General features: G+C 39.5%; 1 protein-coding gene across 3 annotated transcripts in view; it reads left to right on the forward strand.

Annotated features, from left to right (window-relative positions):
* The window catches only part of MACROD2 (mono-ADP ribosylhydrolase 2), a 1,939,939-nt gene that overhangs the window by 1,366,733 nt on the left and 555,561 nt on the right, over window positions 1–17,645 (forward strand). For all 3 annotated transcript variants that reach the window (XM_037022462.2, XM_037022461.2, XM_037022460.2), the window contains exon 7: window positions 11,877–11,907. In XM_037022462.2, the coding sequence (XP_036878357.2) occupies window positions 11,877–11,907 (31 nt within the window). The remainder of the gene's footprint in view (window positions 1–11,876; window positions 11,908–17,645) is intronic.

The raw sequence follows: 17,645 nt of genomic DNA on the forward strand, positions 1-17,645 counted from the left end.
GGGCAGAAATCTTTCCACACACTCAGAAGGAATATAACTCGTGGCTGCAGCAAGTTTCTTCTGAGACAGTGTTCCAGTCTGTTATGGATGGTTTTTATTTTATTTACCTTTAATCAAGATGCAACTGTGAAACTGTGGTTAAAAAGTAATCCTTCATTTTGTGAAATTAAACTTGCAATGAAGCCGAAGTCTAGCAGAGCTAGTGATAGCTTAAAGTAGTCATCTCTAAATCAAGAGTTGTTCCATGCAGTCATCCATCCACCCATCCATCCATCTGTCCTACCATCTTGCTGTTGTCCATCCATCCATCCATGCATATGTGACTTCCTCATTGCGTCTTAGTGCACACATGGACCTGCAAGGGTAAAAAGGAATTCAGTCTTAACTGTTTCTTAGTGAATAGCTGGTGTGTCACATTCTGCAAACTTGGGCTGCTCATCATGATGGTTTGCTTAGTTGGTGCAGGAGGCAACACTGACCCTCAGTTTACGCAGTGAGAGGCCAACGGCCATCTTCCCTCCTTGTGGTTCTGGGACAATTGTGGCTGGGTTGCAGTGATCACTGGGAAGTGTGTACCAATAACTCATTTCCTCAGTCCTGGACTGACAGACATCTCCCTGAAGACTGGCTTACTCTTTTCTGCTCATTTCCATAATATACTCAAGTTGATAAAAACGTTTCACAGTGATTCATGGCCCACCAAGCACAGCCCTTTTCAGGCCACAAATAGTAATTCTTGAACTTGGGAAATATGACTTCCATCAATTTCCTTTTCCTTTTCCTTTCTTGCCTTCCTTTATTTTAGTCATTCCTAGAGGGTGCAACCTTTAGACACCTCTTTCTTAGTCATTATCCCTAATTAATTCCCTTGTTAAATATAAAATGTGCATTAGGCTTGATGAATGTCTTCCTTTGTGAATAAGGAGAGAAGAATTTATTACCTTTACATATTGACTCAAACTGCCTAATCACAACTCATTTTATTTAAAGCCCTTATTCTTTACAAACCATACTATAGTTTAGGCCCCAAGCAACTGTCAAGAAAGGCTCCCCTGACTCCCATAAATACAAAATGGAGTCAGGTGTTTGCACATATAATCGATTGTAGAGGTGGCCTTACTCATGTGAAAACCCATCTCTTTTTCCATGTAATGTTTTCAAGTCCACATCTTGAAATTATGGAGAGGTTGGAGTGGAATTGCCCAATTTGTGGAGAGAGCATGCTGACATTGCAAGAGATGGAACAGAAGTGTCATAAAACCTGCAGTCATAAAACCTACATACGTGTTGGTAATCTAGCAATCTTCTCCCTTTCCAGTTCAGTGACTGGTGACGTATTAGTAAACACAGCACAGAAAGGACCTCAGCTCATCCCAGAGAACAGAGTCTGCCCTGGGTGTGAGGAGGACGAGCCTGGGCTGCTGTTTGGTACAGCAGTGGGAAAGCAAAAAGCTCTGGTTAGGATGGAATAACACAGGGGTTCTAAAGTGTCCTAACCTTCAGTTACTATGTTAAGCTAATTTTCAGTTTGATGACAAATTAATACTCTTAAGATCTGGTAGCCAGTGACTAGAAGGGTTTTCCTCTGGTGTTGATACTGACCAAGAATTCTCATCTCTAACCTGTCCCTTCTCAAAGACAGAGATGCTCAAGGTGGACTCCTCTCCTCGCCTCACCTTCCTCCTCCTCCATTGCCCTCCCTGACTGTTCTGCAGTGGGAACTGTGCAGAATTTTAATTCAGAAGATCAGGGCTTCTGTCGGATCTTTCCCTCTTAGCCACTGTGTGACTTTGGGGAGGTTACGCATCCCATCTGCGCCCAGTAACAACAATGCCTCCTTTCAGTCTTACGGGGTGATTATGAAACACAGCAAAGCCCATGTGAAACACTGTGGATGCTTTAGGATTTATTAGATGCTGTCTTTATTCCTCTTTGTTTTATTAAACCATAAGAGAAGGAGAACCTGACAGCTGAAGCTTCTGGATAGGTTGGTATCTTGTCTATTTCCATGTTCTTTCAGTAAGTATTTGTTGAATAGTGATCTAAAAGCAGCTTGTTAGCAGATCATTGTGAGACCTGGAAGAAGACTTGAGACACACTGGCTGACAAATGGTTGAGTTATTACATCCCTAGCACTCAGTCCACTGACCCTTAGAAAACAGCACCACCCAAGGGCGTCAGGGCTTTTGGGCTGCTCCTCTTTGAGAACATCTGTGTTTATTGCTGTGTGGTTCTTTATTGTTAATGGGTTTTCTCAGATGTTTTCTCTGAAAGTCAGATCTTTAAGAGAGATGAAGATATAACTTATTACGTAGGAAGCCAGGGATTGACTCCATTGATTATCTACCATGCATAAATAATAATCAATACTTGGATTTGTTTAATAAACCTTTACAAGGCATGCAGTCCGTGTGAGGGGTTGCACTTGGGAGAGAAGGCATAGAGTCCCAGGGCCCTTACTCCTTCTGCCTGGTCGCACCCAGAGCTTCCTCCTGCCGTGGATCCTTGGCGTCACCCGCAGGGCTTCAAGCCAGGGCTCAGTTGCCCAAGGTGTCCATGGCCTTGAGGATGCCTTTTCTTCCTTCTCTTGGTGTCACGAGGATTAACTTGCCTTTCCTTCTCTCCTTTCCAAGACTGACTCGGGCTGACTATGCACTCTTCTTCCCCTGAGGTCTCCCAAATTCCCCCCTACACACAGGTTTATTTCACTTTAATATTTCCCCTCCCAGCTGCATCAGGGTCAAACAATAACAGATGCCTTCGTTTGGCTCCCAGAAGCAGATTGTGAGGTGAGGGTTTGAGGAAAGGGATTTATAAGGAAAATCCCTCCCAAAACAGATGAGACATGAGGAGCTGAGACTGGAAGGGGAAGGTGGCCATCAGGCCAAATCCCAGTGACTGCAAGCCCCACAGTGACCCTCACCAGACACGAAGGTCTCAGCTCAGCGTTCTTCCCATCAGGTGATGCTGTGGGAGCATTTACGGCCCCAAAACTGACCCATCAGTCACTGGGCAAGGGCTGCCCTGGGGGACTGGATCCCCAGCCACCTTGCTCTCTCTGGCAAAGGAGTTCTGGCGGCCCGAGGGCAGTCCTGGGACAGTCCCTGTTGGGGGGACACACCATGGGCAGGGGCACATGGAGTGATCAAGAGGGCCCCTCACAATTTGGGGAGGAAAGCCCCAAGCTGCCTGGTCCACCGGCGCTCCTGCCTGAAGCCCGGGGTGTTACCAGCAGGGCTCTCTGCCCTCCATCCTCATACAGGGAGTTCTTCTCTGTCACTTAGGCCCCTTCATCAGCCAGCAAGGCCCCTCCCTGCAGGCACAGTTAGGCCTTGGCAGTGGCTTTGAGCTGTGGTCTTTCAGTCTCAAGTGGGTAATTTACTTCTCAGGAGATCTGAAAGGACTGACTCTTATCTCAATTACCTCCAGCTCTGCACAGGAAAAGGTCACGGCATTCCTCCTCCTTGGTGCCAAGGATGCAAAATGTGCCCAAGACATGTCCTTAAGTATAAAGAAGGTAGAGTGCGGATACTTACAAAATAAGAGGTGATTAAGTTATTGCAAGTCCTCATTTTAGGGACATTTTTGTTTTTTTCAGTAGGAACTTTTCATATTTTACAACTGTTTGCTGTTGATATGAGGATTTTTTTTTCTTTGCTTCTTCCCTTTGCTTCTATGTGAAGGGAGTTTATAGATACAGACATTTTGGAACAGAATGCATATTCTTTTGGGTTCAGCGGGTTTATGGTGACCTATTCTCATTTTCACACATGTATAGTTTATAGTGAAACATTCCTACCAGTCAGCCCGGCAGAAGGCAAGTTTTTCCCTTTGCTGGGTCTGATGTTTTGCATCATAATACATTTACAGTGGAACTAATCCAGCTGTCTTCTTGGAAAATACAAAGTTTGGATGAGGCCTGCTACTATTCATGGCTATGTAATAGTTTGTTTTATACTGTGTGGAGTTGTAGTTATAAACATGAAAGCAGCTGGCAATAAATGACTTTATGAGAGCTATTTCCAAGGTATAATGAAGGAAACAAAAACAAAGTTATTGCTTATAATTATGGGGCCTGTGTGAGCTTGCACAGCGTACCCTGAACACTTCACTGGCCATTTCCATGTGATCTCATTCACTCTCCTTTAAATGACCTTGGCCATCAGGTTATTTAGCCTTGGGGAGGTACACTGACAGTGCTTGCATTTTCCAGCGCAATGTGTTAAGGAGGCAGCATCCTTTTACTCTATTCACCCATGTAATGGGGAGAGAAGTGGATGAAGGGCTCTTTTCTGCTACAGAGATTTTACATTGAATAAAATTTTCTAGGGAGCGCAGTTTGTCAGTCAAAATTTTAGATGTACTTCTCTTTTAACCCAATGTTAAATGACAATTTCATTTCTAGGAATGGATCCTACCAGAATATGTTAAATACATAAAGGCATAGTCAAGAATGGTTGTGGTGGGTTATATGTTATAGCAAAATAGTTAAATAAATGTAAGTGTGACCATGTCAATGTGAGTGTGACATCCTGTTCTATGTAGACCTTAGAAACATGAGATAGATCAATGTACACTGACTTTGAAAGATCTGCAAGAGCTAGTACATGAAGAAAAGCTAGTCTTAGAACATAAAACACAATGTATGCCCCAATTTATGTAGAAAAAAGTATGAGTGTTTGTATGCGCCATACAACCCAATTGTTCTTTCATTCATCCATTCAACAGATATTTCTTGAGTCGCAGGCCCCTGTCTAGATGCATGTGAAACAACAACGAGCAAAACAAAGGTTTTCTTGGGAGTTTGCATTCAAGCTGGGGGAACTGAAGTAGAGGAGACAGTGAACAAGCAACCATATGTGTCAGGTGCTGTAGGAGTCATAAAGACATACAAAGCAGCTTAAGGGAATAGCGGGTAACTTAGTAGAGGCCTCTAGAGCCTAAGGCATTTACTAATTGAGCTAGAGCCTCTTTGAGGAGGTGACATGTGATCAGACATCCAAAAGGAATGTGTGCCAGGCAGAGGGGACAGTCAGGCCAAAGGCCCTGAAGCAGGACTGTGCTTTGTGTGTTTGGAGAACAAAGGAGGCCAATGTGGCTGGTGCTCTGTGAACAACGGGAGAAGTGGAAAGAAAGGAAGGAGAAGACAAAGCCAAGAGCCAGGTCACTGGGAGCTTGATGGCCACGGTCTTGACTTCACATTTTATTAAAAGTGTGATGTGAAGTGATTAAATGGTTGAGGTCAGGAGAAAGACAGACTCGTATTCAGGCTTTAAAATGTAGGTGCATGGAGTAGTCTGATGCTCGCCTTACAGCTGACTGTGATGGCCTGGGAAGGGTATCCTGGCTGAGTCAGAGGAAAGGAGGGGTGTGGCTATAAGAGAACGTTTTCCTTGCTGTCTGCTTTCATCTGTCTTATTTGAGCCTTTTGAGAATGTATTCATGTATTATTTGTATATTAAAGAGATAGTAAAGGCAAAAAAATAAATAAATCCCTTAGCATTCCCTCCTGTGACCTTGAGCAAGTCCGTTTTCTCAGCTTTATTCTCCATGATTATAAAAGAGGGATAAAAAAATGTTCTTTATCACAAGATTGTTCATAAGAATGAATCAGATAGCATGCATAGAGCTCTTAGCCCAGTACTTGGCACATTGCAGTGATTCAAGAATGACAGTTATTATTTCCACACTGCCATCTCCCATATCCAAAACACTATAAGGCACTAGGGTGCTGTAAAATTGCCTGTGTCTCCATCACTTTTATCCTGACCTATAGAGAAGGATGAGAGGCTGTTTTGTAGCATCTTTGCATTTAAAGGATGAATAAACCACACAGTCCAACTCTGCTTTTGTAGATGGGGAAACTGAGGCAACGAGGGGCTATGCTCGTGGCTCTAAGATTTATAGCTAATGAGTGACCTGACCTTCCAGTTAAAATCTCTGTTTACTGAATAAATATTTCCCAAACTGTAAGCATTCACATTCCATCTTTTATGATTTTATCTAGTATTTTAATTGACTCTTGTAGTACTTTTATTTTCAAAGGAAACTACATCATCACCCAAAGTGTAAAATCAGTATTCCTGGTCATAACTCATTATAATGACTTTTGTTTTAGCATATGTACAGCACTGCTATTGCCACAGTAATGCTGTGTAACAAGCAACTCTGAACCTTAGTGACACACAACAAGCATGTCTTCTTTGCTCACATGTCTGTGGCTTGGTTGGGGCTCAGCTGATCCAGGATGGGCTCACTTGGTCTACTCCACTTGTCTCTCAGCCTCTGTTGGAGCAGCAGCTTCCTGAGGCGTGTCCTTCTCTCCAAAGGCAAGAGTGCTGAAGTCCATGTCTAAATGTCAGGTCTACTGTTATCCAATTAGTCAACTCAGGTCATATGCTCAAGTGGGACAAAGAAAATGCAACCTCTCCTAGGGGAAGAACTGCAAAAATCACATGGCCAAGGGTGTAGATAGAAGGCATGAAGATTTGAGAAAAAATAACGGGCTAGATCAAAATAATATGTGGATACTACACTGAAATGGGCAATGCCCATCTGTTTGCCCCTCAAAATATTTTGCATAACCTTAGATTAGGTATGTTGCAGTTTGAGAAATACTCAAGCATATTGCATTCTAGATAAGGGGTCTATGGCACAATTCACCATGCTGATAGTCAAACATCTAAAGACAAAGTAGGATTTGAAAGTAGGATGCTTCTCAGCCTAGGACGTTTTATAGCCCAGCATAGTCATGATGAGGTTTCAGTGCCTATTTCATACTAAGCTGTCCTTCCTGGTGGGTTAACAAGACAGCTACAACCCCTTACCATGCAGCCAGCCAACCAGTTAGGGGCCATATGAAAAGAAGGTGTGTGTCTGGCTCATCTGGAAACCTGTTCTGGCAGCCAGGGAAGGAGCCGGCTTCAAAACTTTCAGAGACAGGGTTAGAGGCTCGGGAGAAATGTCCAAGAGTGAAGCACCTGCAGAGGACTGGGTCAGTACAACCATTTTGGAGGGCACAAAGGTAAAACTGTGGGAAACTCTTTTCTATGACTTTTGAAAAGTGATTCAGAAGTACTAGGCTCTGAAAGTGAGGAGGTTTCGGGAAAACTTAATCAATTCATCTCCTTTTTTATTATGCTCCAGAGCAAGATGTGATTTAAGAAATTATCTAAATAAACCCAAATATCAATTTCACTAAGTGTACAATAAACATTTTAATGATAAGAAAACGTGTTGTTTTAACTTATAGAGATTCTTTCTTAGTGGTACACAATGTACAACAAAATAATGGTGCTTCTTAAAATCAACAGATTTCTCAATTCAGTAAAATGTGATATGTAATTAAAAGCATTTAATTAGAAGGTATACCATGTAGCATACTTTTGCTTGCAAATAATGGAAATATCTAACTGACATGGACTAAATAAGAAAAGTGTTGGCTCAGGAACTGAAAGATTCTTGAGACTGGGAGAGTTTACAGTTAATTTACACCAACAGGTCAGTGATGACCAAACTCTTCATCTCACTATACTTGTGGCTACGGGGTGTGAGTGCTGCTTTCTTAGATCAAGCAACATCTTCCTGTGGAGCAGAAGGTGGAGTCAGTCCTACTCAGAGTGCAAGGCTGCTGCTTAAACAATAGGTAGATGGCAATGAATGCATGTAAGGGAGAGAGAAAGACATTCTCATTTTGCAGGAGTACATGGACCAAGAATCAAGGGTCAAGGAAAAGCAAGTGATGGTTATGATGTTAATTTAGGGTTTATTGCTTTGGTTTTGAGGCACTGTTTTTGCAAGACAAAGAAGGTTGAGTGGTATTTCGTTCCTGGTCCTCAAATTACTCAGGAAGAAATGTAAGAAGTGGAATCAGACATTCAGAAGGGTGGTATGCAGAGTCTGCACCTTAAGGATGTCAGTGTTTCAACAAATGTTCTTAAAACCAACAGAAGTATTTTCCAGGTGGTGGCCCAATCTATAATTTCACAAAAGAAAAATCCTATCTCACTCTCCAAGTCAAATGATAGTTTTTCCCCAAGAGAGCAACTGCATGCTGATTTCGAGAAAAACTGTCTGAAAGTCAAGGGCTATGAGGCAAGTTTCTGATGGCTAAATGCTCAGAGCTGATTAGCATGGAGACTTCTTGCTCCTGGGGCTTGCTGGATGAAGAATCTCGAGCCTTACAAATCGGGCTGGTGATGTCATTCCCCAAGTTATACAGGTGACTGTTGTGTATTTGCACTTAAAACGAACCAGGCTAATTGGTACAATTTATCATTCTTCCACTGGAGAGAATTTTTGTGGGAGGTGTTGATATTAAATATGACTTTGAAATAAACAAATCCCATGCTACTCAATTGACTAGTGGCTCCATTAGAAATTTATTATGGCAAAGAACACTGGCTCTGGGCTGTAAAATCCAGCAGTTGAGTTTACTTGTTCACTCTTTCTTTCTCATCTGTCTCTCTCAATAAAAAGTGATTAATGGAGGAGATTTACTTTGCATGAATTATATGCAAAGTTGTTTTACATAAAATGATTTTTTCCATGATGTTGCATTTCATATCTGCTTTATCATTGCCTTTTTGTTTAAATTAATGCAATAAAGTTACCAAAGTCATCCTCCATTACACAACCATCTGCCTTCACATTCAAGGCAACAATGTCATTTTCAGATGAAGCTCTTTTTCCTTGTTAAAACAGACAAGGCAGTTGGTACATTCTGACTCAATTACTAAGTTGTATGATTGATTCCAAGACATTGCTGGGAGCTGAGGAAATAAAAGCTGCCATCAGCTGTTTAGGGCATTCTCTCTTCTGCTAGATCTGATGAGAGAAAGCCTCACGTAACTGGGCCTAAATGGGGGCAGAAGGAAGTCAAGTCAGATCAGTTCACCAGGAAGCAGACTCTGGGGTGGAGTTTAGGGTGCAGGATATTAATTTAGATGTGCCCCAGAGATCAACACTTGTAGAAGAGAGGGGGAGTAAGTAGGAATGGGAAGAAGGAAAGATGAACTGCAATGCAGCCCTGCTACCCCACTGAACTCATGGGGAGCTGTTTCCCTGACCCCCTTCAGTGTTGCACTAAATTAAGCCAAAATAATCAAGACCTTTATGCTCTGCATCGATTAGTTATCAGATCCGGACTGCCCTGGGGAAGGCATGGTGCTGAGTGAAGCGGCTGTCTGCATCTGAGGAAAAGGTTGATAGGTGAAGGCTACCTGCTGACATCACTGCTGGGGTCCAGGCCCCATATTCTAGAGCAGTTGTCCTCAACCAGGGGTGATTTTGCCTCATAAGGGACATTTGACAATGTCTGGGAATATTTTCAATTGTCACAACTGGGGGAATGCTGCTAGAATCAAGTGAATAGAGTCCAGTGATGCTGCTAAACATCTAACAACACACAAGGCAGCTGTCCACCACAAAGAGTGATCTGGTCCAAAATACCAACACTGCCAAGGTTTGGACTATTAGTTGCTGCAGGGCAACAAGTCCCCCTTGAAGCAGGGCCTGGTAGGCTATTGCTACTTGTAAGACACAAGGCTCTGTGTTCCTTATTCCTTCTAATCTTCCCACAAAACCTTTGAGGCAAGACTCATAGTTTCCATTTACTGATGTTCAGGAAGTCAAGTAAACTGCCAAACCTCCTGAGCTGGAAAGACACCCAGGTGGGATTTAACGTGGGATTGCTTGCTGAAAACATTGTGGTATCTTCCGCCTTTCACTCGATTCAGCAGCTCTCAAACCTTTCTCTTTCTCTACTGCAAGCACAAGATGGATTATGTTTACTTCTCCAGTTTGCACCCATGGAATTCCTGGGGCACAAGCTGCAATTTCACCCCTCTCTGCTTCATTTAAAAGGCACAATGGAACATGAGTGAGCATGGCACAAATTACAAGGATGACCCCAAATTCCCTTTAATTTGTATTTTTAAGTAAGCCATTCCTGACCTCTGAGTACTTTCCATATAACAAATTACTTACAGTAAGCTTGCAGGTGATTTTCACACTGAGTTAGACCCATTGATGGTCTTGGTGAACGCCTATAAAAAGACTAGACTGTTTCCAAGAGAATTTGCCTCATGCTCTCTTCTCATGAATCTGTGTCATTGGATTCCAGAACATTCTTCATATCTTACTGGCACTTCAGGAACCCAAAGAGTCAAAGAATTAACCCAGTAATTAATTTAAAAACCAGCTCCAAACCCATTCCAGAAACTGTCCTATTTTCTTGTTAGAAACAGTAGCATTTACTAGTAAAGGAACAGAAGAAATAAATCTATCATTTTGCAGACATGCAGGGCACTTTAACAGAGTTAACTCTAAAACAAAACCACGTAATTTATGACTTTACATAGGACATGTATGTAAAGGCTATAAAAACAGTCTATAAATATGTTAAGGAAAATAAAATGTAGTACACACTTAACCCCAAAATACAAAGAAAACACTTAGATGTTTCATTATTATTGAGCTCAATAATAATAATGGTAGTTATTACCATCAACAGCAGCTACAGTTCTGTCATTAATTCCCATAGCACATTTCTATGTGGTGGATGGTATTATCTTCTTTTCAGTTGAAACTTACAAAGACCAGAAGGATGAAAACAAATTGATTAAATTTACACAAAGGTACATTGGCTTAGATCACTTTCCACTGTAAGAGAGACCAATTTAGACTTAACTATATATTTACATTTGTTCCTTCACTCTTTCAATCAAATTCTTTAAACATTGCTGTGTACTTAGTTCGAGCAGCTCTAACAAACTGCTGTAGACTGGGTGGCTTGCACAAGAAACATTTATCTTACATTTCTGGAGACTGAGAAGTCCAAGATCAAGGTGCCAGCAGATCTGGCGTTTGATGTGGGTCCCCTTCCTGGTTTGCAGATGGCTTTCTCCTTGTTATATTGCCACCCAGTAGAGAGCAGAGAGACAGTGTTAGCTTACTTATTTTTTTAAGAATTCTAATGCCATCCTTGAGGGCTCAACCCTATGACCTAATTAACTTCTAAATGCCCCACCTCCAAATACATCACCACAGAGCTTCAACATATAAATTTGAGAGTACACAAACATTTAGTCCAAATCGTATGGTACAGTAGTAATATATCTATGAGTGCTTAAAAACTGGCTTAAAAATGATTATGTATGTATATGTTTCTTTAAAATTTTACTCATAAACATAATGTATAAAACACAACTTGCAAATAAGAACAAGATATACAATAGCCTTTATTATAAATTCTATATAGCCAATTGATTCTCACAAAACTTTTGTTAAAGTTTATCAAAATGTCATATCCATAGCCAACCTATGGTTTCAATTAACTCACAAGTGTAGTCCAACATGAATGTTGTTTGATAGTTTCAGATTTTAAGCCACCAGCACAACTTCACTAAATGGATCTGGGGCGAGACGCTCAGTAGCCCCACCATATAGTATTTCTACCGTGCAAATTTAATAGAAATAATCTCAAGAGCAGAGGTAGAAGTAAAATGTGGCAAAATAGTTTGGAAGTGATGAGGTAATCTCTAAATTTGTTTTAGATGTGAATTAATTCATTGCAGGTTTATATGATTTAATTTCTTAGTAATAACTATGTTGAACAACTGGTTCACAAGATTCCTGAAAATTTAACAGTTGGCTCTTGTGAGCTGGTGTGATTGCTGGTAAGGAAAATTTTTCAGTTAATCAAATATGCTCATTTCCACATAGTCCCCTATTCCAACTGAGTGGGGTTTCAGAGCTCTGAGTAAGTGAGTGGAGGGCATCCCTGTTTGAAGCAAAATAGATGCTGAAATAGATCATGTCATGTTGGGCAGAGCTGTTCTTTAAAATTTATTGTTATTCTTGTGGTTTATTCACAGGCATTTCCCTGCATCTCTACAGGCATTTATGGTAAGTCATCAAGCTTTTGATGATATTTGTATTTCTTTATTTTGTTGTTAAAGGTGAGGTTAACAGAAAAAAATTTCTGTTAAGGTATAGTTTGGTTCTCTGATGGATATAGTTGTTGCGATAGAAAGATACTCAAAATATAGGTCAAATCACACTGAGGAATCTTAAGAGGTTATTCAGATTATTTTGTATCTTGTGTTTAGTTGTATTGGAAGCCATGTGTAATGATTGGATACACTGTGGCTAGCTGTATTTTGTTAAACAAAAATTTTTCCTTCAGTAGAACTTGAATTCTAAGAGTGTTTTCTTTAATAAAGTCAAGTTCTTCCCCTAGATGAAATCATAATGCACATAAAGCCTAGCATTATCATTATTTTTGTTGTGAGTTACAAAATAATGGAAACATTAAAATTCACACACATGCTTATATCTGTACATTTAAATTAAAAAAAACCCAATGAAGTGACTGTTGAAAAACAAGTAATTTTAATAAGCTGCAAATATATTTTCCAGTATTGATGGATTGTTTTAAGTAGTGGCCGCTTCACATACAGATGGAAGCAAAATGTTTTCATAATAACTTGTTTTCTCTAACCTAAAGATCTCTAAATGTTCTTCCACCTATAGTGAAATATCCTTATGCTTTTTTCCTCAGGCTGTTAACAAACCTGTTTTACAATACTAAAGTAAAATAGAGTGTATTTGGCACTTTAGAGATTTTTGATCAAACAAAATAGATTATGACCCTTCTGACCTCAGACTTCTCACATGGAGGCTCTTACCTGGAAAACAAACATGTACAAATGTAAAGAAATGGTTTAAGCTCATTGTTGTAAGGAAAAGATACCTAGATTGATGTCAAAGGTGACTTATTTCTTCTTAATCTGGTTTTTTTTGAAGGTCTTGGTGAGAATAAAATGGAAAATGCAGTCCTCAATCAAATGAGGAAGGATTTGGTCACTCTATTTAAAAATTTAAGGCATGCCTTTTACTTCTCCAGATTCCACTAAAGCCTGTGTTTATGGAAACACAATGGACAGTGGGCTGGACAGCGCTAAACTGAACATCTGCACCATTATTCCCACCATGGCCATTTTCTCTGCCTCACATCTGACTAGTGAGAAATCTTAAATAATCTGCTTAAAAAAAGCATTATGTGCAAAGTTTTACCTTGTCAAGAGCCCAAAACTGTATTTCACCTTGTCTCTGGTGCAAAATCAGACTCCATTGCAGAAATAGTTCTCATTTTGAGAATGTTGTCTCATGATTTTATAGACAACAAACAAAAATCTAGCTGTGTAAAACAATGATATGAACATCATTTTCTATGTTTATTACCTTGTCAGATTGTTGATGTCTGTTTTCTTTCTGAGACTCTGTGGCAATGTGCAATTAATTGCAGAAGGGAAATTTAATGTGATAACCCTGAAGAAGTGGAAGCAACAGGAAAAGAAAATGGAAAAGCAGAGAAAGATGAGAATCTAAAATGAGACACACAAGATATGTTAGTAAGAACTGCGTCAAACCCGAAGTGGCTCATAGTTTATTTTATTCCCTCAAGGACAAGCATTTCTCCTTAGAGTAATATGTTTGAAAATGCAAGAATTGGCTCAGTTCTCCAATGAGCTGGGTGGGAGAGAAATACTGAAAACTGGTAACTAGGGCATCAATATTGTCACCTTCCCTGTCTTAGAGGGCTGCCACATGGCAAGCTTAGTCAGTTTTTGTAAGGCCAGTATCAAGAAGATAATTTTCAGGTTCTGGCTGTTCATCTCCATCCCCATCTATTTTTTGAGTAAATTTAAAAGTGAGGCGGTTAGTGAGCACCACCATCAGGTACCATATTATCTTTGGTTAGCCCTCTTGGAGTGTGAGCCCTCTTGGAGTGTGAGACCTAGACTTATTCATTTACTTTTTGGTATAATTAATATATAATTACATGAGCTACATACATTGTGGTTACTAGATTCCCCCCATTATCAAGTCCCCAACACATAACCTGTCACAGTCACTGTCCATCAGCGTAGTAAGATGCTATAGAATAACTACTTGTCTTCTCTGTGCTATATTGCCTTCCCCATGCCCCTCCTTACATTAGGTGTGCTAATCATAATGCCTCTTAGTCCCCTTATCCCTCCCTCCCCACCCATTCTCCCCAGTCTCTTTCCCTTTGGTAACTGTTAGTCCATTCTTGGGTTCTGTGAGTCTGCTGCTGTTTTGTTCCTTCAGTTTTTGCTTTTTTCTTATACTCCACAAATGAGGGAAATCATTTGGTACTTGTCTTTTTCTGCCTGGATTATTTCACTGACCATAATACCCTCTATGTTGTTCCATCCATGTTGTTGCAAATGGCAGGATTCGTTTTCTTCTTATGCCTGAATAATATTCCATTGTGTATATGTACCACCTCTTCTTTATCCATTCATCTACTGATGGACACTTAGGTTGCTTCCATTTCTTGGCTATTGTAAATAGTGCTGTGATAAACATAGGGGTGCATATGTCTTTTTGAGACTGGGTTCCTGCATCTGTACGGTAAATTCCTAGGAGTGAAATTCCTGGGTCAAATGGTATTTCTACTTTGAGATTTTTGAGGGACCTCCATACTGATTTCCACAATGGTTGAACTAGTTTACATTCCCACCAACAGTGTAGGAGGGTTCCCCTTACTCCACATCCTTGCCAACATTTGCTGTTGTTTGTCTTTTGGATGTTGGCCATCCTAACTGGTGTGAGGTGATATCTCATTGTGGTTTTAATTTATATTTCTCTGATAATTAGCGATGTGGAACATCTTTTCATTTGTCTGTTGGCCATCTGAATTTCTTCTTTGGAGAAGTGTCTGTTCAGATCCTCAGCCTATTTTTTAATTGGATTATTTGTTTTTTTGTTTGTTGAGGCATGTGAGCTCTTTATATGTTTTGGATGTCAACTCCTTATTGGATATGACATTTATGAATTTATTCTCCCAAACTGTAGGATGCCTTTTCATTCTACTAATGATGTCCTTTGCTGTAAAGAAACTTTTTAGTTTGATATAGTCTCACTTGTTCATTTTTACCTTTGTTTCCCTTGCCCGGGGAGATATGTTCATGAAGAAGTTGTTCATGTTTATATTCAAGAGAGCTTTGCCATGTTTTTTTCAAAGAGCTTTATGGTTTTGTGACTTACATTCAGGTCTTTGATCCATTTTGAGTTTACTTTTGTGTATGGAGTTAGGCAGTAATTCAGTTTCATTCTTTTACATGTAGATGTACAGTTTTGCCAACACCAGCTGTTGAAGAGGCTGTCATTTCCCCATTGCATGTCCATGGCTCCTTTATCATATATTAATTGACCATGTATGCTTGGGTTTATATCTGGGCTCTCTAGTCTATTCCACTGGTCTATGGGTCTGTTCCTGTGCCAAATTACTGTGGCTTTGTAGTAGAGCTTGAAGTCAGAGAGCATAATTCCCCCTGCTTTATTCTTCTTTCTCAGGATTGCTTTGACTATTCAGGGTCTTTTGTGGTTCCATATGAATTTTAGAACTATTTGCTTTAGTTCATTGAAGAATGCTGTTGGTATTTTGATAGGGATTGCTTTGAATCTGTATATTGCTTTAGGCAGGATGACCATTTTGACAATATTATTTCTTCCTATCCATGAGCACAGGATGTATTTCCATTTGTTGGTATCTTCTGTAATTTCTTTCATGAGTGTCTTGTAGTTTTCAGGGTATAGGTCTTTCACTCCCTTGGTTAGGTTTATTCCTAGGTATTTTATTCTTTTTGATGCAATTGTGAATGGAATTGTTTTCTTGATATCTCTTTCTGCTAGTTCATCGTTAGTGTATAGGAATGCAATAGATTCCTGCGCATTAACTTTGTATCCTGCAACTTTGCTGAATTCAGACATTAAATCTAATAATTTTGTAGTGGATTCTTGAATTCTTTAGGGTTTTTTATATACAATATCATGTATTCTGCAAACAGTGACAGTTTGACTTCTTCCTTACCAATCTGGATGCCTTTTATTTCTTTGTGTTGTCTAATTGCAATGGCTAGGGCCTCACTGTTAAGTATGATGTTGACTGTGGGTTTGTCATATGTGGCCTTTATTATGTTGAGGTACTTACCCTCTATACCCATTTTGTTGAGAGTTTTTATCGTGAATGGATGTTGAATTTTGTCAAATGCTTTTTCAGCATCTATGGAGATGATCATGTGGTTTTTGTCCTTCTTTTTGTTAATATGGTGGATGATACTGATGGATTTTCTAATGTTGTACCATCATTGCATATCTGAGATCAGTCCCACTTGATCATTGTCTATGATCTTCTTGATGTATTTTTGAATTCAGTTTGCTAATATTTTGTTGAGTGTTTTTGCATAAATGTTCATCAGGGATATTGGTGGTGTGTAGTTTTCTTTTTTTGTGGTGTCTTTACCTGGTTTTGGTATTAGAGTTATGCTGGCTTCTTAGCATGAGTTTTGAAGTATTCCCTCCTCTTCTATTTTTTGGAAAACTTCAAGGATAATGGGTGTAATGTCTTCTCTAAATGTCTGATAAAATTCAGCAATTAATCTATCTGGTCCAGGTGTTTTGTTCTTGGGTAGTTTCTTGATTACCAATTCAATTTCATTGTGGTAATTGTTCTGTTCAGATTTTCTGTTTCTTCCTTGGTCAGTCTTGGAAGGTTATATTTTTCTAGAAAGTTGTCTATTTCTTCTAGGTTATCCAGTTTGTCAGCATACAGTTTTTCATAGCCTTCTCTAATAATTCTTTGTATTTCTATGGTGTCCATAGTGATTTTTTTCCTTTCTCATTTCTGATTCTGTTTTTTTCCTAATAAGTCTAGCTAGGGTTTTATCTATTTTGTTTATTTTCTCAAAGAACCAGCTCTTGGTTTCATTAATTTTTTCTATTGGTTTATTCTTCTCAATTTCAGTTATTCTCTGATCTTTATTATGTCCCTCCTTCTACTGACTTTGGGCCTCATTTGTTTTTCTTTTTCCAGTTTCAGTAATTTTGAATTTAGACTATTCATTTGGGATTATTCTTTCTTCTTTAAATAGGCCTGGATTGCTATATACTTACCTCTTAGAACTGTCTTTGCTGTGTCCCACAGAATTTGGGACATTGTGGCGTTGTTTTCACTTGTCTCCATATATTGCTTGATCTATGTTTTAATTTGTTCATTTAAGACCTAGACTTATTTTAGCTCCATGAAATCCTGTTCTAGTAACTTTAAGATTACTCCAGTTTTCTTTAGTTAATGGACCATCTAGCTCTTTGCAACTTGAAAATTATTTTATTTGTCCCTTGTGATGTTACAGCTTTCTGATTAGTCCTTAAATCTCTCCCAGAATCCATATTTTGTAGATTAGTTGATATTTTTGCTCTGATTCAGGACCTTACTCTGTCTCCTCCATTATCCACATAAGTTTTTCTTTTAACTCTATTTATTGGGATTTGAAATGACACTTTATTTAAAGCAAGTAGTCCACAGGTAAAAAGGGAAGTTTTAAAAAGAAAGCTATGCGAACTACCAACACCTTATAAGTCATACTGGGATGGATTCAGAGTAAACATTCAGAAGAGCCCATTGGTTCCAGTCCTTCAACTTTTTATTCCATATTCTAATCCTTACTAGATTTATTTTTTCTAAAATGCTACTTGGTGCATGCTTCCCATCTCCTCAGGAGCCTTTGATCATAGTCTACTATTTGCAGGTTAATATTCACTCCTTTTAGATG

Source organism: Manis javanica, chromosome 5 (assembly GCF_040802235.1).
Source record: "Manis javanica isolate MJ-LG chromosome 5, MJ_LKY, whole genome shotgun sequence".
In the NCBI taxonomy this organism is placed as follows: Eukaryota; Metazoa; Chordata; class Mammalia; order Pholidota; family Manidae; genus Manis; species Manis javanica.